Genomic DNA, 22984 nt, shown 5'->3' with positions numbered 1-22984 from the left:
TCCAATGGCGGGGCAGCTATGAATTTGTGGTCAGCCGGTTGAGAACGTAGGGGAACAGGATGCTAACTTGACCCTATCATCGTCCCAGACAGTGCCTCAAGAGTGGCTGATCGCCAGAGCTCAGCGTAGGGCCGCCACCAAAAGCACCCATCGATCTAGAGGATATCTTCTCACGAGTGGATCAAGCAAAAACTAAAGGGAAGAAGAAACCAAGGGCATATTCTAAAGTAACCAGGGATGAACAAAGGAACCGCATTCTTCATATTGCCACCCCGCCCGTAGACAAGCCAGCAGATCAAATAACACTGGCAGATTATAGCATCACGACTGTCCCCATCGGACGAGCTACAAAAGAGCAGGAAAAGGAAGAATTTAAGGATTCAGTGCAGAACATACTCAGACAGCTCGAGGAGATCACAGCGAAAAAGGATATGTATCGGGCCCGTGCTGAACAAGCCGAGGGATACATCGATCAGCTCCTACGGCCATTGCACAATCCCTCCGAATCCCATATTCCCCCAACGGCATTGGCACAAAGGACCACGACTGAATTTGAAGGAATTCGGGATACCGCAAAGGCCGTCAAGGAATGGATGCAGGACATCAAGAAAAAGGGAGAACAGATCCTTAGGGAGGTGAAAGAAATGGCCCTCCATCGAGAGCTCACTCTAGTCAGGTTGTTGGAGGTAAAAAGGGAATCCCTTCACATGCATGAAGTGGCAGCCTCTACCCTTCCCCTCATGAGAGCTCTTTTCTGGACACATGCGCAAATTCCCACATTGTCTGACATCCTGGATCCCCATGGCATCAGTGTTCTCAAAGAATGGTACTAGACCATCACCATGAAGAACGACGCCCAGGAAATTATTGACAAAGAAAATGACGCATGTGAGGTAATCCTGGGGAACATGCAAGAACTAGGTAAGACCATCCTCCGATCAATGGTTTCAGGATGGATAAATGACCTATCCGACAGTGTAATCCGGCCGGACTGGGAAGAAAGGTTGGGAGCAGATAAGGTTTCTTATTCAGTTGGAGACTTGAGTTTTGCTGGTCAGTTCCATTCAAACATATTATGCTTCGAGCGTAATCACTCCAGCTGGAAGGACGGTTTAAAGCACGTAGACCAGTATCTCGAGGGCATGCAGTACAAAATTCGCCACCCTCCCATGCCTCCTTTCGGTCTCCTCTTCCAGTTATGTATCAAATTCCAGGAATACGTTCGCAAGGAACGGGCAGCAGGTCGTGATTTATGGCAGGAATACCTGCATAGCGAGGACCAGTTTCTAAAGGAGTGTGAAACCGAAATAGAGAGAATAGTTTCTCAAAAGTGTTTTTTCCCTTCCAAATCTTAAAATGCACTTTTTGTCCCAAAAAGGTGACAGTTGACTTTTGGTCAACAGATTGTAAAACTTTTGTGCCCCCCTTTTTTGATTTGTTCCAAATTGTTGTAATTATCCCTTTTTGGGTAGTTATTGCCCATTTTGGGGTAGTTGTTGATATTTGCCTTCCATTTATGGGTATGGGCAGCACTGCTTTATGGATGAATCTGGGCCACTTATTTAGATTTAATCTAGGCCATTCATCCTTTTTGAGGCCTATTTAAGGGACTGGTTTTCCCTCATTTTGGAAGAAGTTCTTGGATTGTTGCGAAAGCTCTGAAGGAATTTGCAGGAATTAATACAATGAATTAAGACTATTTTCAAGTTTCCTTGTGAGTGCATGGTCTCCTTCTTCACTTAATTTTGAAAGCTTTTAGTTATGTCTATTTATTTTGCACAGCAGTTTTTTCAATCAAGCATCTGATAGAATCTTCACAGTCCATACCATTAGAGAATAGCTGATTGCTTTTCTTTCCGCATGGTTAATCTGGACCATTTCATGCTCAGTTCGATTATCAAATATATACTATGAATGTAGAAATTCTAATATCGTATTTGGTAATATGAAAATCTGGTTTCTCCTTTGAAGATTGCACTAAGTTTATGCAAGCATTGTGTCTAAATGGCTGATGATGTCTAATCTAGTTTCCTGGAGGTGTCTGTCTGCTTGACTGAATTTGCTGTCTTAGTTAGAATTTACAGTTCATGTCTCTCTCTCTCTCCCTATCCTTCCTTTCTTTTCTCCCTTTTTTTTATCTATTCGGAAAATCTGCAGTCCTACTAAAACAGCTTCAAATTAACCAATATCATCTGATGGAAAGATCGTAAAAGGTTCCGGGGAACTTATCCATAGAACTGCCAGTCAAACGTAAGTCCCCTTGTGTTTCCAGCATAAACACATCAAGCCACTGAGAGATCCCGCAGTCAAGACCTGACAAAAGAAACCTTGAGGTAGTCTCTTTTGATCAAACTTAGAAAACAGCATTAGAGACTTCCTTATCTCAAGAGAGAGTAGGATAATCAGTCGGCTATTCTATTCTGCGTTGGCCGTATGGAGTTTGCAGCAATGCGATTTCATCCACGTCAACAGGTATTCAGTATCCGGAGTTGGCATTTCAGACAGTTTGAGGGCCATTGGGAGCAGTTCCTTGATTTTAGGGAGATTCCCTATTTTTTAGGAGGTTGTGGTAGTTCCCATATTGGAGGCTCCACGGGACCATGTCATGGTTTCAGTTTTAGGGATTTTGGGTGTGTTTGCTAGTTTCTAGGAGCATCCCTAGATTTTAGGGATGGGTGTCATGTCCCCACATTTGTAGAAAATATAATTGATATATTTTTACCATAACATATGTAAAATCATAATGAAATTATTATATCATATTATTAATTTACACTTTATATTGATTAATGATTATTTTAATTAGAAATGTTCAAAAATACATTATAAGCAATAGAAAGCAACTTACTAATTCTATTTCCTAAGACCCAATAACCTTTGGTGAATCGATGGGAAGACTAAGTATTACCCACGTCAGATTGTGGAGGGCCCCACTAGGTAAAAGTGGTGTCCCTTCATACTGGCTACCAAGAGAAGTATCGTGACTTTCCACCACGATGGTTGGAGAGGTTAAATACCCCTCCTCCCTGTGCAAATCAGAAAAGGAGGAAGAAGGGAAAATCAGGGGTCTGCTGGAAAGGAAATAAAAGAAAGGAATCTCCAGGGTTGCCAATAGGGATAAGGGAAAGTCAACAGTGACAGGTATGTATAAGTCTGACTTTTGATTTAATATTAGAATATAACCAGTCAGCAATTTATATATATTAAAATCATATTGGTATGTAATTATATATAACTGTTGTGTGTAATCTTAATCAAATGGGTGGCATTTATATGATATTAAGTTGAGAAGCAAATAATATATAATTATTCAAACAATATTGAAATGATTATACATAACAGTACTGTTTGTTAAACATAATACATATAGATATACATCTGTTAATGAATTCAGAAGGAATAAGGCAATCAAATGCAGTTTGTAATAAATTGCTATAATACTGTAAAATGCTAATAATATAAGATGCATCAATGACACTTAATGAATAATTCTGATTTAAAGTAATACTAACAGAAAGAACTGTTAACAATCTGATATAAGACACTAAGCAATATGATATAATGGAAGTATAATAACTATGTCAAATACAATTGATTATCATAATTAGTTGAGCTGAATAACAAATATGATTTCAATGGGAATATCATAATTGATTCATTGCGTATGAGGGACCCTCTCTTAGGTACGCCACTCTATAGTGGATGCCTAACCCCTGCCACAGGGAGCCAAGAGGGATGAAGCATCTGCTCTTGGGCTTAAGAGAGGGGGTGGTTGTGATGAGGGGGAACGGCGATAGGATACCTCGCTGGGTATGCCACTCCATGATGGATGCTTAATACCTGCCATATGGAGCCAAGGGGGATATGGTATCTGCTCTTGGGCCTAGGAGGGAGGATTCCTTGGACACCCCATCCAACTAGCCTACCCTAGTGTAATGAGGAATTGGATAGCTAAGAAAAGTACCTAGCCTATAAATCTGATTTTATCTAACAAATCTGACTGTATCTGACAGATATAACAATCTGAATTTATTTAATAAATCTCATACTAATGGTAATTAATGCATTAAGACATACGTCATTCGACATACTTTTTAGTGTGTGTTTCAGTTTTATAAGTATCATTACATATATATTCTCTGGTTTTTATGCAGGAAAACTGTAAACAGAGGTACTCCCCTAAACTTAAATTAGACTTGCGTAAATCAGGCTAACTTTAAACGTATAGCTAACTAGGGGACATTACAATGGGACTGCCAGTTAGCTCATCTTTTCCGGCATCAGTCACAGATAGGTGACAAAGTTATATTCATGATTGTTTGGTCATTTTGAGCTATTATTGGATATCTAGAGATATTTTAATATATTTAAATATTTCCTAAATTAGCGATTAAATAAATTAAAATAAGGCTATGTATTTAGTCATTTCAGAGTAATAAGGGGTTTTTGGCTTCATCTGGATTCGTATGCCCATGTATTATAGCTCGTTGGAAAGGTCTTGAACTTTTCTAAATGATTTTCACTTGCCAGGGTCCTTTTGGCGCTTGGAGTTAGTTTATATTGAAAAAGTGGTGTTTTTTCTATACTTGGGCCCCAATATTGGGAAATATGACTTTATATTAAAGCGCACTTTTCATATATCTTTAGGGTTCAATTTGGAAGGAAAGAGATATAAGGAGAAGGAAAACTAATTTCTCATTATCTTTTACATATTGAAAACTTGTTTGGTGCGATATTGCTCTAGTAGAGCAATTCTTCAATCTGGGATGCAAACCCCATGATTGGTACTGGCTGGGACGTAGCCCTCAGCTATTGATTGGCAATGGATTCTTTTGGCATTGGCATTATTGGTCAGAGTGTATGCGCTATTCCCTGTGGAGATTCAGATTGCTTGGTGAGGGTTTCAGCAAGGTGGTTGAATTTCCCAGCTGGGGCATGATTGTTTTAGCTTGATGCCACCATTGCAGTAGGTACACTTTACGCTGGAAGTGGTGAAGACTTTCATTCAGCCATAGCTGGTGTTCTTGGTTTGTGTTCATCATCTACCCTTCAATTGGCGCCATTATTGGATGTAAGCACATCCCCAATGCGTAAGGATTAATCTGGATATTATAAATCAGAAATCTGCCTGGTACGATTTGTATCAATTCTGATTTAATTGAATGTTCTTACTTGTTTCAGCTTCCTTCCTTATTTGTTGTTCTTTATTCATTACTTGCTTATATATTCAAAAAAATACAAAAAGAAACCAAACATTTTGCAACTTCTCTCTATTTTGTAAGACCATCAGCAAAATCAAAGGAAAATATAGTTTATTATTTTAAAAATTACAGCAGATCAGCAAGGGGATCCATCAGGGATCTTTCATGTTGTCGAAATGTCGTCAGATTCTTACTTCAAGGGATGCATACCTCCTAGTGCCTCAGTTTCGTGCTTGAAAGATTGCGCCTAGCTGAAAGTATGACTGTTTCTCATCCAGAGGAGCAGATTGGGCTCAATGTGGTGAATATTTGTGTGGATTTCTGAGTGTTCTTGTTGCTGGTCGCGGAGTGTGCTGAAGTGGATTTTTGGTCGCAAGTCTCAGTGTGTCATTCTCCTCGTTCTGGGTATTTCATCTATCTTTTTTTATGGTTTAGGCGATTCATTTTGCAAGTTTATAGAGCTTAAAATGGTGTTTTGGATTTTATTTTTGCAAAATCGTACCTTAGCTGGTCCTACCATGTGGTTGGGGGCTTTGGAATGCGTGCATAAATTATTGGGGTCGGTTTGCCATGTTTTGTTGTCCTAGGAATGATCACCTACCTCCAAGTGATGATTTTCTTTTAGTTTCGTGTCATTTGGTTAAAAATTGGGTGAGTTGTGAGTGTTTTAGTGGGATTTGGTGTTGTTGGTCTATGTGTTTTCAGTGTGCTCGGAGTATATCAGAATTAGAGTTTTTGGTGTTTGGAGTTGGTTTTGGGGTGTGTGAGTTCATTGGTGTGAAGAGAAAGGACTTGGTTTCATTTGCAGTTGTTGGTCGTGTTATTGCACTTGGTTCATCACTCTTATATGCTATGATTCATATTGTAATGTTGGTAGAAGTACTAACAACAGTTTCTATTGTTCTTTCTTGTCCCACTACATAAGTGGAAGAGGCTGGCCTTGCCGCCTATCTTTGGAATAGTGATTTCCCTTAAATTGTAATCCATATTGTGCATTGTAAAACTGGTTAGTAGTACTAACAACTATCTAATTGGATTATTGCTCTTAGTCCCACTGCATAAGTGGAAGAGGCTAGCTTTGCCGCAGAGGCTAGCTTTGCCGCCTATTTTGAATATTGTAATACTATCCTCCCGCTGCATAAGCGGTAGAGTTGATTGTAATTTCATTTCTAGTCCTCCCGCTGGATAAGCGGTTGAGTGATTGCTTCTTCAGTTTCTTGGCTTGTCCCTGGCTAGTTTACCGCCAAGTGATCTTTCAGTATTCTCATTATCCCGCTGAAAAGTGGAAAGGGCTGGCTTGCCGCCCAAGTATTGTAATCAATTTCAGTTTCTTGCATCTAACGATCCCCTCAACATTGTATTCTCTCACCCTCCCAAATTGGGCTCTCCGATCAAAAGGTGGAAAGGGTTACTTTCAACAGCATTTGGTTTTTATTTCCTAACCATAACAAGTGTTGTGTTGAATGTAATTGTGGAAAAAATTGGGAAAAATTGTGGGGATATTATAGTTGCTTAGCAAATGCACCAAGAATCTTGTTTTGATCTTCAGCCATCAAGTGTTTTTTGTAGAAACAAAATGAAACATGTATTTCTGGAAGCAATACAATATACTCAAGGTTTGAGTTTTTAGTAGACATCATAAATGTTGTTATTTATCCTAAGTCAATAGCAAACCATCTTTAAATATAGAATCCCTTATAACATGAAAACTTAGAAGAGGTCAATATAGGATGAAGTAGCATCAAATCAAACATAAAGTTAATTTTCCATTCTTGATAATTGTGTGAAAGTGTAAAATCCAATCCCTCTTTTTAAGTTGCTTAGCAGATGCACCAAGAATCTTGTTTCGATCTTCAGTCATCAAGTTTTTTTGCAGCAGCAAAATGAAGCATTTATTTCTGGAAGCAATACAATACACTCAAGGTTTGAGTTTTTACCACACATCATAAATGCTATTATTTATACTAAGTCAATAGCAAACCATCTTTAAATATAGAATCTCTTCTAACATGAAAACTTGAAAGAGGTCAATATAGGATGAAGTAATGTCAAATTCCAGTATCATACCTGATAAGTGTATAGGAGAAGTGGTGAATCTTTGTCCCTCCCAAGTAGCCCATGTCTACTTTCATGCTCAAATTGTCCTTCATCATCATCACTCTTATCACATGTCTCGTGATCACAATCCAAATTTAAATATTCTGAGATTCTCTCAGTAGAGTCCTTTACAAAGTCAAGTTCTTTTGTCACAGCAGAATTTCCAATATAGTCCACCTTCATGTCCATCAGGCGGATCTCAAATAAGGGAGATCTCCCTGTTTTCCAAATGATACAGACCATTCATGAGAGATATAAATCAGCAAACAGAAAACTCTGTTTTCTTTAAATCCCCAGACCAAATCATGTATTAGAAGTTAAATATCCCAAATGAATAAAAATACACTGGATAGTTGCCTGCTAAAATGGCATCGACAGTTTCTTCCAAGCTGTGATGAACTCTGCATTCAGTTCTTGATGTCATTTCAACAGCATAAATAAATGCAGCTGGCCCTTGTCTCTCAAGTACAGTCTTTTGGATTCCTCTCCTCTTTGCCTCATCATCACCTAGTGTAACACTCTTAAACATAGACAAATAAAACAATACAAATATTAATTACAAGAATGGTGAACACTAACCATTAAAACAGTTACAGAAAACAAAAGTGATATTAAGCACATTTCTTTTGGTTTAAAACTTTGAACACAAGAGAATCACAGAATATCATCTAATGCAAGTCAGATTCAATTCCTCCATACAATATGTCACCGTATTACACAGATATGAAGGCCTACCTAGACTCGGCTGGAAGCTTAAAGCTTCTAGAATAGGTAGAAGATTTAGCTGTTGTTGTGATATGAACCTACATTATAATTGCATATTGTAGAATAGATAGAAGATTTAGCTGTTATTGTGATATGCCTTGGCAAAAGGCTTTCCACGGAAAATTGGGAGTGGTTTGGCTTGCACTAGTGAAAGTTATATTCCAGATTTGGTAGAAAATAACTCAGAAGCCAATTTCTTTCAGTTTTGACCAGGCTTTATGTTTAAAAATCATTGTTATGGGGACAGAAAATGAGGTAATCTAGGTTTTCCATTTAGAAGTAGACATCATCTATATGTGTTCACTGCGAGCCTATCCTGACTGTGTTAAGAAATTATTTAGAAAGAATGAGTATAAGCACCAAGCAACCCCTAGGAACATTACTAGGACAAATGTATAGAGGAAGACTGCTGGTAATTGCAGACACCAATGATTGGACTGTGGCCAGCAAAACAACCTATATTCAATGTTGAATAAAATTATTATGCATGAAATCCCTCAACTATGTCTTTCATTTTATAAAATTTTCGGACATTTCAAACTTGAGGATTACTCTTTGAGGCACTGTCCAACTATTGGACCTCGTTTTGTAGTTTTCCCCTAAGCATTCAATAAAAGACCTGATTTTTGTTAATGAATGAATTATTACTATATAGTTGAAAAGAAATAAAAAGATTATCTCCTCTAAATTAAGCTAGGATCAATAAACGCAGTAAACAAATACAACCAGATTATCCTAATCACAGATTGCAAACTCGGTGAGTCGCTGAGTACTCGCAAGTTTTTTCCACCCCTGAGAAATCACAAGTTTAACTTGCCAAAAATCAACGTCGAGTCTTTGAAAAACTCGCCAAGTTTTTTGGTGGGTCCAAGCTGTTAACTCACCACAGCAGGGAACATGTGTCAAACACAGAAAAAATGCATTTTTCCTCTTTAAAACCCCCATTTGCCCATGTTGAACACACATAGCAGCATCAGAGCATTCTAGACCAAATTGGAACAATTTTTTATAAGACCTGAAGAACAATTTTCTGAGTTTTTGGATTTGTATTTGGTTAGTTCTTTTTTTTTTCCTTTTTTATTCAAGTATATCTCATTTCTAATTTTTTAAGCATGTAAAATTCACATATTTTATCACACTGAATTGATTCAACTTATGTAAATTTGCTTGTTGAATAAAATATAGAAGGTTTACACTGATTTAAATTAAAAAAAATAAAAATTCTTTATTTTTTCTGAATATAGGATTTATGTTTTAGAGTTAAAAGATGTTATTTTTGTCAAATTCATTAATTCAGTTTTCATATTGTCATATTACCTTTAAATTTTTCAAACGTATTTAAGTTTTACATGATTTTATTTGATTCATGTTCAATTTTTTTTTTTTTTTTTTTGAAACACTATAGCAAATTAATAGACAATGACACTAGCTGGATCAAGTTCAAACTCAACAAATGGAAGTCATCCTATTGGAACTAACTCCCTTGAAAGCCATGACCTCACTTGGAAATACGTTTTAATGAGACCATAGCAGGGAGTGTGATTTGTATACCTAGTTCTCAAAGAAGCTTAGTAGAGGCATCAATCACCTCAAATACCATATTTCAAACATTCTTAATTGTGATTCCAAGCCATGTCTAGTGGCCCCAAAAGAGGTGAAACAAGAGATGATGGAACTTATTGCACCATTGAATGAAAAGAAATTGGAGAGGGCTAGGACATAAGTAGCTATTGCTCCTAATTGTCAATGGAGTCCAACGAAGATATGACAAGCATTATGGACTCATTGTTGTTCACATATACATGGTAAATCCACCTCATCCAGCTCGAGTGGAGCTCTATCACACAAGTTTTTTATTCCTAGAATAGTACGAGGAGCACAACCTTCATTGGAAGCTTTAGGATGGAACAAAGAGACGCATAAAGAAGCAAATAAGGCATGTGGAAATTGGTATCAACAACTTTCCCTTCAACGTGGCAAGTAATCCATATTGGGAGTATTTGGTGACAAAACAAACTGTTGTAAGAAAAGGATACAAGGTGCAGTCTACATGAAAGTTAAGTGGCAGGTTGCTCCAAGATGCTATAGTAGATGCAATAATAATTGTGGAAGATCAAAAGAAGCAATTGCACAATTCTTTTAGATGGATGGATGGAATAGAAGGAACTGCACTCTCTCTCACTTTTTTAGTGGCTTCAAATGGCAAGTTGATTATTTTTTAAGTCAATTGATGCCTCCAACAAAATAAAGAACACAGAAATTTGAGCTTGATGTTGGAGGAGGTTGTTTAGAGGTCAGCATACAAAATGTTGTACAAGTTGTTACTAACAATGTAACAAGATACGTGGCAACAAGAATATAGCTTCAAGAGAGGCATCCAGCACTCTTTTTGGACCCTTATGCAACTAATTGCATTGGCCTTCTTTTGGAGGACAGGCAAAATTGATTGGATGAGATAAATTTTAGAAGGTGGATGGAATCCAACAAAATATGTTCATAATAACATGTGGGTTCTGCTGGTGGTGGTTTTATGCACGTTCAATACAAAATAAAATACCCAGACATATCCTATTCTCTCTTGATCAAAACCTTCTATGTGCTAAACAATTGAACTATGTGATCACAAAGACGACTCCAAGGTTCCCAAATGCATATGGATAGTCTCAGTTGGTTCGTTGTGATTTGCTGGTAATATCAAGGGGTACTTACATAATTGTTCGAGGAGTAAATCAATCTAAGGATTCTACTGATTGTCAATACTTGTAACTTTCTTCTTTTTTGGAATGATTTTGCGATAAGCGCTTTCTACTACTACTTCTACTAAGACTTTAAAAAAAAGGAAAAGAGGGTGAGGGTTAAGGAAGATAATTATAATCTTAAGCTAATCCTATGAACTTTGGAGACCAATTCGTGTTCCGCCAAATTCAACAACTACACAAGAACGGTGCTATCTTCTAGGGAATTCAAAAGATTTTCATATCACTAATATTCACCAACATATTGAACAATGAATATAGTAATAGAAGTTAAGTTTTCATTTACTTTTTCAAGCTAACTTTACAAAATAATTGAAAACCATCCAATTATAAAAAGTATGAACACATCAACTCCACATTAAGCAATTTTATCAATCCTTCATTCAATCTATCAGCTTGGAAATTAAATCTATTCTAATGAGAACCAAGAAACCATGCTAACTTGCAAAAGTGGACAAAGATTCACCAATATATTGAACAATGAATTATGTCTATTACTTAAGAAGTATCACTACAACAATTCCTCGAAAATCTCTCTCTAACAAATGAAAAGAGAGATTGTCTTGATAACATACAGATCTGAAAAAAAAAATGGCTCTGCATGCGAATAGTTTTCGCAATTCCTATGCGACAACTAACCTGCTTTCGAGGCCTCCTTATGGCAACTATCTGGGCTATGCTAATCGATTTTCTGTTCTTGCTAGCAGACACCAGGATGATGGCAATAGTCTTATCTTAGAAGCAACAAAACCGCGAGATCAACAGACCTTTTTTGCGAAGACCAAATATTCGCTGATAGATATGGGAAGGGCTCCCCCTCCTCCCCTAAACACTGACGACCAGAATTGGCAAAAGGTTGGACGCAAGCAACCCAAATGCCCAGCAAGTGGGGCGAATCGTCAACCAATATGCCATGACCGTCATCCACTGTGTTATACAAAGAAGCGTTTTTTAAAACCTACCCATAAAGACAGAACCATAGACCGGGGAAACACTCTCCGACGAAAAATTAAAGAGAAGAATTCGTGGGGCAAGGAAACCCTAGCTAGACATTCACTGCACCACCATCAGAAACCATCGGCGGATAAACAAATTAAGGGTGACCAATCAATGCGTCCATCAGCCACAGAGGAAAGGCTAGTGATAGAAATTGACAATCAAATCCTAACAAAGCATCAGAGGCACTGTAAAGAATTCGTCATCTTTGCTCGATGGGAAGGTATAGGTACTCCAGCCGAACAAATCGTTGAATGGTTAAAGACATCCTTTCAGGGCCTGGTAAGTATCAACATCCTCCTTGAAAATTTCCTTTCAATAGAATGTAGCAATCTAGATTTGAGAAATAGGCTTCTGAATGGGGATATTCCGGCATATAAGGGTTTTTGCTTAGAATGCTGGTAATGGCAACCCCTTTTTGATCCATCCCATTTAAAACCTTTTATGGTAAATAGAGCAATATCAATTGATAACTTACCAGTAGAACTTCGTAATTTGGAAATCTTAAGAATGATAGGCAATAAGTTAGGGAAATTCAAAAGTGTCAAAAAAACCCCATTTAAATTCTCAAACAATGTTCTCATGGTGAATATGGATATCAATATCAAAACTTTAAAAAACATAGTTTTAAAAATCAGTAACCACATTTTAAACGTCGAACCTTCCTGTTATAATGGCCCCATCGTAGATGATATTCCCAGGAAAACCTCACCTGTCATGTCATACCCTCGGATAAAACATAATAAAGAGGGTGTCAAAATTAAATTCATGGAACGAACTGGGGGTTTCACTCTGGAAGGCGATGAATCTTTAAAGATAGAAACTAAGCATCAAGCCTCTGCAACGGATACGGCATCGGATCGATGCTATGAGTCCTTATCTAAGGACTCCTTGAATAGGAAGACAAACTCCCCCTTCCTCCCATCTCTGGAAGTAGTTATGACAAAAACAGTTGAACCTTGGAACAAGGAACAAGATTTAGAAGATGGGGAGATTAGTGAGCCACCAATGCAGAAGGAATTGCCATGTATATGCACTCAAGAGGAAAACCTAAAATATTAACTTTGGAATAAGCATAGACTCGGGGAAGGAAATAGTGAGCCCCCTGGGGCATTCAACATAAGTAAAATTATCCCTTTCAGAGCAACCATTGGTGAAGGAAATGTGTCCCCCTATTAACGAAAAAGGATCTGAGCAAGAACAACCGACAACACAAGATAACGATATGGAGGAAAGTGGGGGGCAGAGGAAAATAGACCACCCCAGAATATTGATTCAGTGGTGGCAGAAGTGGAAGAGAGAGAACAACTAGAAAGGGAAGTCAACATTATTTCCAACTTTATTAGGGAAGAAGTAGTTAATGACCTAATGGAACAGTTTGTTGATGAGGTTTGTGACTCCGAAGAATTGGAAAGGCAGGGGGAGCTATATGTCAAAAATTTAGCGGATAGTGTCAGAGTTAATATGGAAACAGAAGAATTGTTCATTGACCTAGATAATTTGGAAAATGAGAACCCAAACATTCTAGGCATTCATAATACAGAGGAGAGCAAAGACTCTCCTGACTGTGCCAAGTCCATCGAAAGGAGGGGTAGGAGATCCCTTGCTGAATTAAGAGCCAAGGATGGGGAACCTGTGGGCCAATCCAAAATTTCATCACTATTTAATGTAGGGGAGGGGAAGTTCCTCCCTGTTGGTTGAAAATTTTGTACACTTGGGGAAATATACAAAATTGTGGTTTCAACCACAGCACACGAGTAAAAACTCTCCTAATTAAGGGAAGGCTCCCCCTATCTAACTACAGCTTGGAAAATAAAATGGGATGGAACAGCAATCTTTCTTCTTTTTTCAAGAAAGACAATATCCTTTTCTCTTCACAGAAAAGGATAGCGATTGAATAACAGCAGTAACCACTTTCAAGTGAAATAAGAGAAAGGAAATGAAGTTTCCTGAAAGCGCAAAGACTTCCGTCACTTCCTTCGGGACGGGACAGCAATATCAAGCTCAAAGACTTGACTATTGGAAGTCCTATCTACCCTTTTGTTGACGTGTATTTTGTACACAATCATACACAGAATAAAATACCATTAGGCATCTTATCCTCTCTTGAGAAAATAGTCTCTAACTGCTGAAGATCTGCAAAAAAGGATCAGTTAGGTGGACTCCAAGGTTCTTTTAGTGGGGTCTCCACGTGTGGACAAGCTTTTTAGTGGTATGATGTGATTTGCTGTTTCCTTCAAGGCTTCTTACGGATTCAATAGTTCGAAGGTTTTACTAATCTAAAAGGAACTTTCAAAAAAAAGGAAAAAGGACAGGGTTTGAGAGGTCTAATCTAGTCTAACCCTATGAACGACTTAGCATGAATGAGATTTGGCAAGACTCAACCAATTTCAATTTTGCCATAAGATAACAACTCAACTGAAATTAGTGCGATCTTCTAAGGTAATAATGGTGTTCAATGCATCAAAGGTCAAGGACACTACTACGAAGGTACATATCCTAGATGCGAAAATGCTTGAAGGTTAAGGACTCAAAATGTTTTCCAGTCGACCACGCAAGGCGTTCCTACAATCAGCAAGAAGCTAGTGGTTTGGATTGCGAATCCTACCAAATATCAAATCTCACACTTAGTCTTTCAAACAAACTACTTTGATTGAGCGTGATTCAAGTACATCCAACAACCATGAAGATAACTCAAGAAACTTACAACAAAACACCATAACTTCAATATTTTATTGATTTCCAAGTCATCATATACAACAATTGCTTGAACTTCTCTCTTCAAGACTCAATCTTGCTACAACATAAAAATTGCTTACAACTCTATTCTCTATTTCTCTATTGACTATTCTGATATAAATGAAATGAAAAATGGGGGTATAAATAGCATCCCCAGTTACAATGAAAGGTCCAGATTGAAAGTAAATCAATGGACAAGATCATGACACCTAAACCCTAATTAGGGTTTGTTACAAATGACCTCCTTTTTACTGAACAACATTAAATACATAGCCAAATATTAAATTTGGCACAAAAAATCTAGGAGGTATCAGCCAATGAGAATTAAGATGTCATGTCATCTGTAACAACCTTTCATCTAGAATCTTATTCCCCTTCCAATTCTCTTTCTTAGCATATGCAATGAATTTTGTCACAATTCCTTCGATTTCTGTGATTGGAATCTCGGGAAGATTCTTGATACTCTCTTCTAAGTGGATAACCTGATCAAATGCATCTAGAAGAGCTGTGTCCCAGGTAGGTTCAAGTTCCTTAGTTCTATCAATTAGGAGCATGGTGGCATACATCTGATCATACTGCTCATCTGTAACATCTGCGTCCTTGCGAAAGATGATCTTGATTCTATCTTCAAATTCTTGTAAATCCACATCTGTCTCGACCTCGATCCTTCTGCCAAGAATGGTACGAAGTACCTCAAATACTCTGTCCTGGATCGGATTGATCACCTCCTCAACTTGACCACATCTAACACTGATGTCCTCAAAGAGAACACTCTTTATATGGAGTAAGGTTGACCACTGAAACAAACTGTGAGAATCGCCTTCCAAGATCTTCTCTTGTGCTAAAATTCTTCTGGATGTATGTCTTATAACTTTCAAGACAGGAATGACAACGTCCTTGGTGTGGGCAAATGCAGCTACTGTTGCCATCAGTCTGTGGATTATCTCAAGGACTTGGATAGCCTGGTGGGTGATCTTCGACATCCTTGTAATAAACTCAATGGCCACCGTGTGAGATCTATCCATCCAATTACATGTACGCTGGACCATATTCCTGAATCTTTCCGCTTCATTGATTGATTGAAGGGGCAATGCCTGCAATGGTGATCTAACTGGATCCTGACGTCCCAAAGGTTCATTGATGTGACTGAAATATGTTCTCCATGCACCGACCTCTTTCTCAAGCTTTCTATTCTTTTCTACTTCTTCTCTGAACTTGTCCTTCAATGCCTCAAATGTGTCGGTGGCATCATCTAAAGTCTGCTCTGCTGTGGATGGTCCTAACTCAATAGTCTGTATATGATAGTCCTCCGCTAGGATCTCACCCTCATATTTGTCTGCTGCCGGTGTAGCTACCTGCAGTTTTCTAGATCCAGTCTCATCTCGAATCATCTTGGACATCTTTGTAGCCTTCTTCTTCTCTGTTGTCATATGTGAACGTCCAACAAGGCTCTCTAGATCGATTGCACTGTCTTCGTCCTCAATTACGATCACCTTAGTCAATCTTTCCTTCAACCAATCTGGGATATTTGATCTTGTCTCTTGAACTTGAATTTCTTTGTGTACTACTTCTTCTTGTCTGGGAGGAGATGTTACTTCATTATCTTCTTCTAAATCATAGTCTTGGAGAGATCCATCGGATGAAACATGCTGTGCCTGTTCTTCCTCCTGCCTGTCATTCTGTACCATCGATTCCATGGATTCTTCCACTCGAACTGTTTTATCTTCTGGCCTGGAAGAAATACCTGGTGTCTGATCTTTGTTGGCACCTTGCTTTTTCTTGGAAGGTTCTTTCTTTTCTGATCTTTCCTTTCTCTTTGAACCTCTCGAATGGAGATTGCCCTCACTGGCACATCGAAGGTTACCTTCACCTGAATTCCTAGGATTAGGATTGCCTTCACTAACGCTGGCTCCACCTTCGGCTGGTTTCTCTTCCAAAGTAAAAGACATGGCTATGCCTTGTTCTCTCAACTTCTGGTGCTGAATATCTACCCATCTGCGAGTACAAGACAAGACTGGTGCCATCAATCCATCTAAATCCACGGCCTCGGGCTCATTCCAATTCAAACTTATTGTCTTGCTTTCTCTATCATATGAAGATTGGATGTGCCTGCCGTTGTCCTGAGCTTGGTCGGCTACTCTGTAAATCTTACATTTCCTGATGAAATCCAGAGGCAATCTAGAATGTATCTTACGTTTCACTTCGAGATCATCTAGGAGATTCATCATAAAATCTTCAATCTGGTACTCATGTCTAAATCTTCTACCGACTGTCTCTTCTAAATGTCCATGAGGATCAAAACTATTCCTCCAAGCAAAAGATGAAAAAGGATACAAGGCTAACTCCCTCTCTGCATCATCCATGGCTGAGACATTGGGACATACCTCAACTGAATTACCCAAAATAATAGGTACCTGAACTCCATTCTGATGTCTGTGTCTGAATGCCTTCATATATGCTGCCAACTGCCTTGTTACTTCAAGTAACACAATCCTGTCTGTCGGGTATCTTGGCAACATGTATGGAGGTAAAGGACATCCATACACTCTAATGTAAGTGAACTTAGGAAACTGAATGAACCAAGCACCGTACCTCTTGATTAACTCCTGGGCATCCTGAGATAATCTGTTGTGAATCCCTCCTTGCAACGTCCTGGTGATATTCATCGTGAAAGTATCATTGATTAACTTGTAGTTCTTCCCTGGTGGATGATGCAAGTAGGTATAGGATTCACAAACTCTGACCTCACCGGGTCCTCTTCCAATCACTCCTCTGTGAGGTAGTCCTGCGTACTCAACGCTCCTGATTAAGGCATAGATGACATATGAACTCATGTGGAAGGACTTAGTGGCCCTGAGTCTTCTCAACTGTACGTCTAAGCAATGGCTAATTATCCTAGCCCAATGTATTGTACCCTTCCCTTGAACAATCACCTGGATGAAATAAAACATCCATTTCTCAAAATAGAAGGCATGAGGTGCTCCTGTGACTCTGTTGAGCATGGTGATCAAATCTCTATACTCCTCTTGGAAATCAATCCTGTGCGGTGTGTTCGGTACTTTGCTCAGACGGGGACGACTCTTGAGTAGCCAGTTCTTGTTGATTATGCTTAGACAAGCATCTGGATCATCATCGTACACTGATCTGGCTCCTTCAATGCTCTTGTATATCATGTCCCTGTGCTCTGGAAGATGGAAGGCTTCACTGATGGCCTCCTCTGAAAGGTACGCCAAAATATTTCCCTCATTGGACACAATGGTCCTGGACTGTGGATTGTAATGACGGGCACACTCGATCATCAACTCGTGACACTGAATGGCTGGAGGAAAACCGGCCGCCTTAATGATGCCACTTTCTATTATTCTCCGGGCGACAGGTGATGGCTTGCCGATGTAAGGGACCTCTCGGAACTTCTTCGTGTTAAAGTTCCCCAAGTTTGTATCTCCAATGTTGCTCCACTTGGACACGATCTTGGTCTCCACTTCTTCGGTCTTCTGATCTTCTTTCATGAGGGCCGAGCGACTGGTGGATGCTCCCGCCTTTGGGGTCGCCATACCTACACAACATTTCACTATAAGAAATAGATTTTTGAAACAAATAACGTAAATAAGAGAGATAGATTTTAGGAAACCTCATGATAAGTCCCTAGAGTTATCATTTCCTAAAATACAACGATTGAGCTAAGAGATTTAAAGAATCAAAATTTCAAAATTTGAAATATGACGATGAATGAATAAAACAATAATAATTAAATCGCCATACCTCGATAGAGAGCTAACTCTAGAATGCAAAAACAAAATTCGCCTAGGCAAAATTTGAGGTATAAGATAATCTTCAATATGGTTCCCTCAAAATATACTTCGCCACCTCTGGATAGAATGTGATCTTCACTTATCGCCTTGGACGTGGTCTCAAATGGATCTTCAAATTCGCACAAATAAATCTCCAAGTCTTTAGCAAATTCGCCTTAGGCGTGATCTTCAAATTCGCACCACCTTTGGTTTGGAATCGCACCACCTTTGATAGCTAAGCGCGCCACCCTTGGATGAATGAAATTCGCACCACCTTTGGCCTTCAACGCAATTCGCACTCCACACAAGATGATACTAGCGCCACCTTTGGTTTGAAATCGCACCACCTTTGAACACACTTCGCACTATATTCGCCTCTTCTCATCGCTCTAGTCCCTTGGAGAGGGACAGGAGCGATTCACTATCTTTGGCATGATTCTTGCATTTCTTACGTCCAACTCCTTCATCTCCACGTTAAAAATCGATCACCTTGATGGTCCTTCGAATTTGATCGCCTTGTGTGCGCATATGGGTGTCCTTTAAGTGCATATCGCCCTGGTCCTTGTCCAAAGGACTGGAGCGATCTTCTTGTTTTCATGTCCATCTCGCATTCACCTTGCGTCCTTTGACCTTCGAAATATCATTGCTTGTGTCTTTTGCGCTTATTTCCACTTGCTTTTGCAAGGTACTTTCGATGTTATAAGGATCATCGCCCTTGTCCCTTGAAGAGGGACAGGAGCGATCCACATGTTTTCCTTGGCCTTGTCAACTTTGTACTTCGATCTTCATGGTAATGTCCTTCAAACGTCGTCCTTCACCTTACCTAACCTTGCTTCGCTTTGATCTTTGAAGGGACGGGAGTGTTTTAATAGCATCGCCTTGGTCCTTGTCCAAAGGACAGGAGCGATCTTGATTTTTTCACGTTCAACATGCATTTTGACCTTCGATCCTTCATTGTGATGTTTTCCAAACGCCTTCCTTTGTCTTGCTTAACCTCGCCTTGTTTCGATTTTGGAGGAATATGAGCGCTTTTGATAGGATCGCCCTGGTCCTTGTCCAAAGGACAGGAGCGATGTGGGGCCTTTACACCATTTGGCGATGTTTGGACGTTCAACTCTCTTGTTTATCACCTTGTTGTCATACCATGGACCCTCCAGAACATTGCAATGTTTTGTCCTTACGTAAATTTTGCATAAAATGGGCAATGCATCTAACATCGCCCTGGTCCCTTCCTGAGGGACAGGAGCGAAGTTCATCATTATATGCTTGTTCTTGTTTGTACCAACTTGCAATCAACTTCATTGCGTGAAATGACGTCCTTTCGACCTTCTTGGTTGCTCGAAACTTTGTTCGCCTTTTGAAATCTACGCCATTATGTAGATATCGCTCTGGTCCCTTACCAAAGGACAGGAGCGATCTAGGTCTTTAGAGTACAAATCCTTCCATGTGATGACCTTTGTAACGTTTGCGCCTGGTGGAAATGCCTTGAAATGTCCTCGCCACCTTTTGTCCTGGCTTGGATCGGTCTTGAACCTTGGAGGGACGACCTTGAACTTGAGAGGGACGTATCTTCACCCTTGTATCGCCCTGGTCCCTTGGAGAGGGACAGGAGCGATTTTTCCCCTGTGGCTTTCATCTTACTTTGCCATGCTCTAAGTTTATATTCAACGGACTCGTCCTTCTTCCCTCCATTCGTTCATGCCTTGACATCATTTGTAACTTTGCAAGAAGAGCAATTATATCAAAAATCGCTCTGGTCCCTTCCTGAGGGACAGGAGCGAACTAGGCATTTAGCACTGTTATGGACGTCCAAAAATCTTCAATTTATATTCAATGCGTTCATCCCATGTTCTCCTTCGTTTTTGAACGTAAACTTGTCTTGACCCTTGTCTGGTTTTTGCAAAATGGAGGGAATCGCTCTGGTCCCTGGGAGAGGGACGAGAGCTACTAGGTACCTCGCCCTGGTCCCTTGGAGAGGGACAGGAGCGATTTAGTCAATATAGGTCATTTTCTCCATTTTTTGCATCTCAAATTATATTCATTTGGCAAAGTATCTTCCTTCGGACGTCCTCCAGTTGCTGAGCTATCAAAATCTTGCATGGGCATGGCGAAATTTGAATTGTAGCTCCGGTCCTTCACTGAGGGACAGGAGCGATTTTGCTCCTACAGGCCAAAATAACAAGATTTTTCACATTTTAACACTTCACGAGGCGAAAACAAATCAATTCCAATGCCCAGGATCAAACTTCAAAAAAGTCAAAATTTGGTCAAAATATTCAATCAGACAAAAATTCACATTGACGGTCATCCTTTAGACAAGTTTAAGCTCTGCATGAACATTCCAATTGAAAATTAGACCATTTTGGCGAATTCATTGCATTCAAAAATTTGCTTCTAGGAAAGAAGCTCAAAAAGCTCTCAAAAGCGACTGGATTTTGGCTTGAAAAGGCAAAATTTAAAACCCTAAGGCTTGGCCCTAAATCCAGACAACTAACTAACTAACAAAACCCTAAAAACGAAAGCGAAAACGAACAAAAACAAGCAAAAAGAGGGGGTCCCCATTTGCGATGGGGCGATGTGTGAAATGGTCACAACATCTGGCGACACCACTGAGAAATGTTGCAAAACATTTGGGAATCAATCCTTCTAAAAGAAGACTCAGAAAACCTCCCTCAACAAAACCAGGAGTTAAGAAACACTTACAAGAAGAGACCATCATATTGAGACAAAGTATCAAATCCACAGTTACCCATGTGTGTGCAAATGCGTTAATTCCCCTCAACAAGACAATCATGATCTTCAGGTTCCCCTGTGATAAGCTACATGGTTCGTCTAAACTCCAAAAGCATCCTGGATAGAGCCTCGCTGCCAGTCAGACGTCCATAGTCCCGACGAGGTTATCGCCGCAAGCTCACGAACATTGCTCCATTGCCAGTCAGGCGTCTATAGCCCCGATGGAGTTACTCGCATATTCCCTTTAGCCAATTTGATATTTCCTTTTAGCTCATTTCTTTTCTTTTGATTTTTTCTCATCTTTTCAACTTTTCTTTTGATACTGCTTTTCAGTTCTGTCAATTCTTTGGCTTGTGAGTAACGAAACTCACTAGGGTTTGAGGGTTGCGGTGGCGCTGAAGCTAGACTTTAGATTTTTCACTGATCACAGCTTCGCCTGTAAACCATAATGACTCGGAGATTATAAGTGTGTGAAAATATAATAACTGAAGGACAAAAATACGTGAGTTCAATAAGCTAATCTACTTCAATGCAAATATGTCCTGACTCAAAGCTTCATTAAAAGAAACTCCCTTAGTAATTCCAAAAGACCTCATGATTCTCCAAATGCATCCAACAATCTAGCAGGAAGTCAGAGCGTAATATAACAAAATCACCCAATGTCAAATGGATACCCCTCAGGACAAAACAACTAACCTAAAAGCAAAAGCACCTAAACTAAGAAAAAACAAAAGGCAAACCAACGCGAGAAAAACAAACAAACGGAAAACGACGAAAGCAAACTAAACTAGCTATGTACAAGGGAAGGCCTTGGCATTTTAGGATTGGAAATAGTGTTTGAGATATCTCCCATTGACAGGCAACGGAATGTCCTCTCCAGTTAAAGTCTGCAACCTAAATGCATTTTCTCCCAATATCTCTGAAATTTGATAAGGACCTTTCCAAAGCTTATCAAACTTATCATGTTCTCCTCTTTTCTCATGTGCTTTGTCCCAATACAGGACGAGATCCGAAATTCGGAACGCCTTGACTCTTGCTTGTCGATCAAACCATCTCTTCACCACTCCTTGGTGTTTAGCAAAGTTATCTAGTGCTTGATCTCTTCTCTCTTCTAGGTTCATCAATTGTGTCAATCTGGCCTGCACTGCATCAGTGTCTTCTATGTACTCCTGAATGAATCTCAAGGTTGGAATCCTGAGTTGCATGGGGAAGACTGGGTCCTGACCATAGACTAGAAAATAAGGCGAAATGCCTAATGCGTTCTTTGTTCTGATTCTGTCTGCCCATAAAGCAAATCTCAACTGGGTGTGCCATTCTCTGGGGCTTCTCTCTAATAATTTCTTGATAACACTGAGCAAATTTTTGTTTGTAGATTCTGCTAATCCATTACCCTGAGGATAATAATTTGATGAAAACTTGAGGGTTATCCCGTACTCAAAAGCCCAATTTGAGAATCTCAATGATGTGAATGCCGATCCATTGTCGCAAACCAACGCATAGGGACATCCAAACCTTGTGATTATGTTCTCCTCTAGAAACTTGATTACAACTTCAGTAGAACAAACCTTAAGTGCCTGTGCCTCTGACCATCTGGTACAATAATCAGTAGCTGTAATGATGTACTTGTGTTGTGCTGAGGATGCGGGGTTGATGACACCAATAAAGTCCATTCCCCATTTCGCAAATGGTCTGGCTTCGATCACGGGATTCAGTGGCATGGCAGGATTTCTCTCTCTTATAGCTGCGACTTGGCATGTGTGGCAAGTCTTAATGTGATTGAACGTATCTTTAAAAAGCGTAGGCCAGTAATATCCTGCTCTTAGGATCTGGTGAGCTGTGGCGAGGTTGGCTCCATGTCCGGTTCCAAACTTGGAATGGAAATGTTCAATTATCTGCTTTGCTTCGT

At 39.5% G+C, this 22984-nt stretch overlaps 1 protein-coding gene across 3 annotated transcripts in view; it reads right to left on the bottom strand.

Moving 5' to 3' along the window:
- LOC131029696 (protein SEEDLING PLASTID DEVELOPMENT 1) overlaps positions 1-22984 on the bottom strand; it is a 287280-nt gene that overhangs the window by 132793 nt on the left and 131503 nt on the right. For all 3 annotated transcript variants that reach the window (XR_009102810.2, XM_057960292.2, XM_057960291.2), the window contains exons 5-6: positions 7656-7818; positions 7269-7516 (exon numbers count right to left, since the gene is read on the bottom strand). Coding sequence is in view for 2 of the 3 variants with exons in the window: in XM_057960292.2 (XP_057816275.2) it covers positions 7269-7516; positions 7656-7818 (411 nt within the window). In the remaining variant the exon portion in view is untranslated. The remainder of the gene's footprint in view (positions 1-7268; positions 7517-7655; positions 7819-22984) is intronic.

Source organism: Cryptomeria japonica, chromosome 9 (genome assembly GCF_030272615.1).
Source record: "Cryptomeria japonica chromosome 9, Sugi_1.0, whole genome shotgun sequence".
In the NCBI taxonomy this organism is placed as follows: Eukaryota; Viridiplantae; Streptophyta; class Pinopsida; order Cupressales; family Cupressaceae; genus Cryptomeria; species Cryptomeria japonica.
The sequence above is the reverse complement of the archived record's forward strand: the minus strand, read 5'-3'. Positions and strand labels throughout refer to the sequence as shown.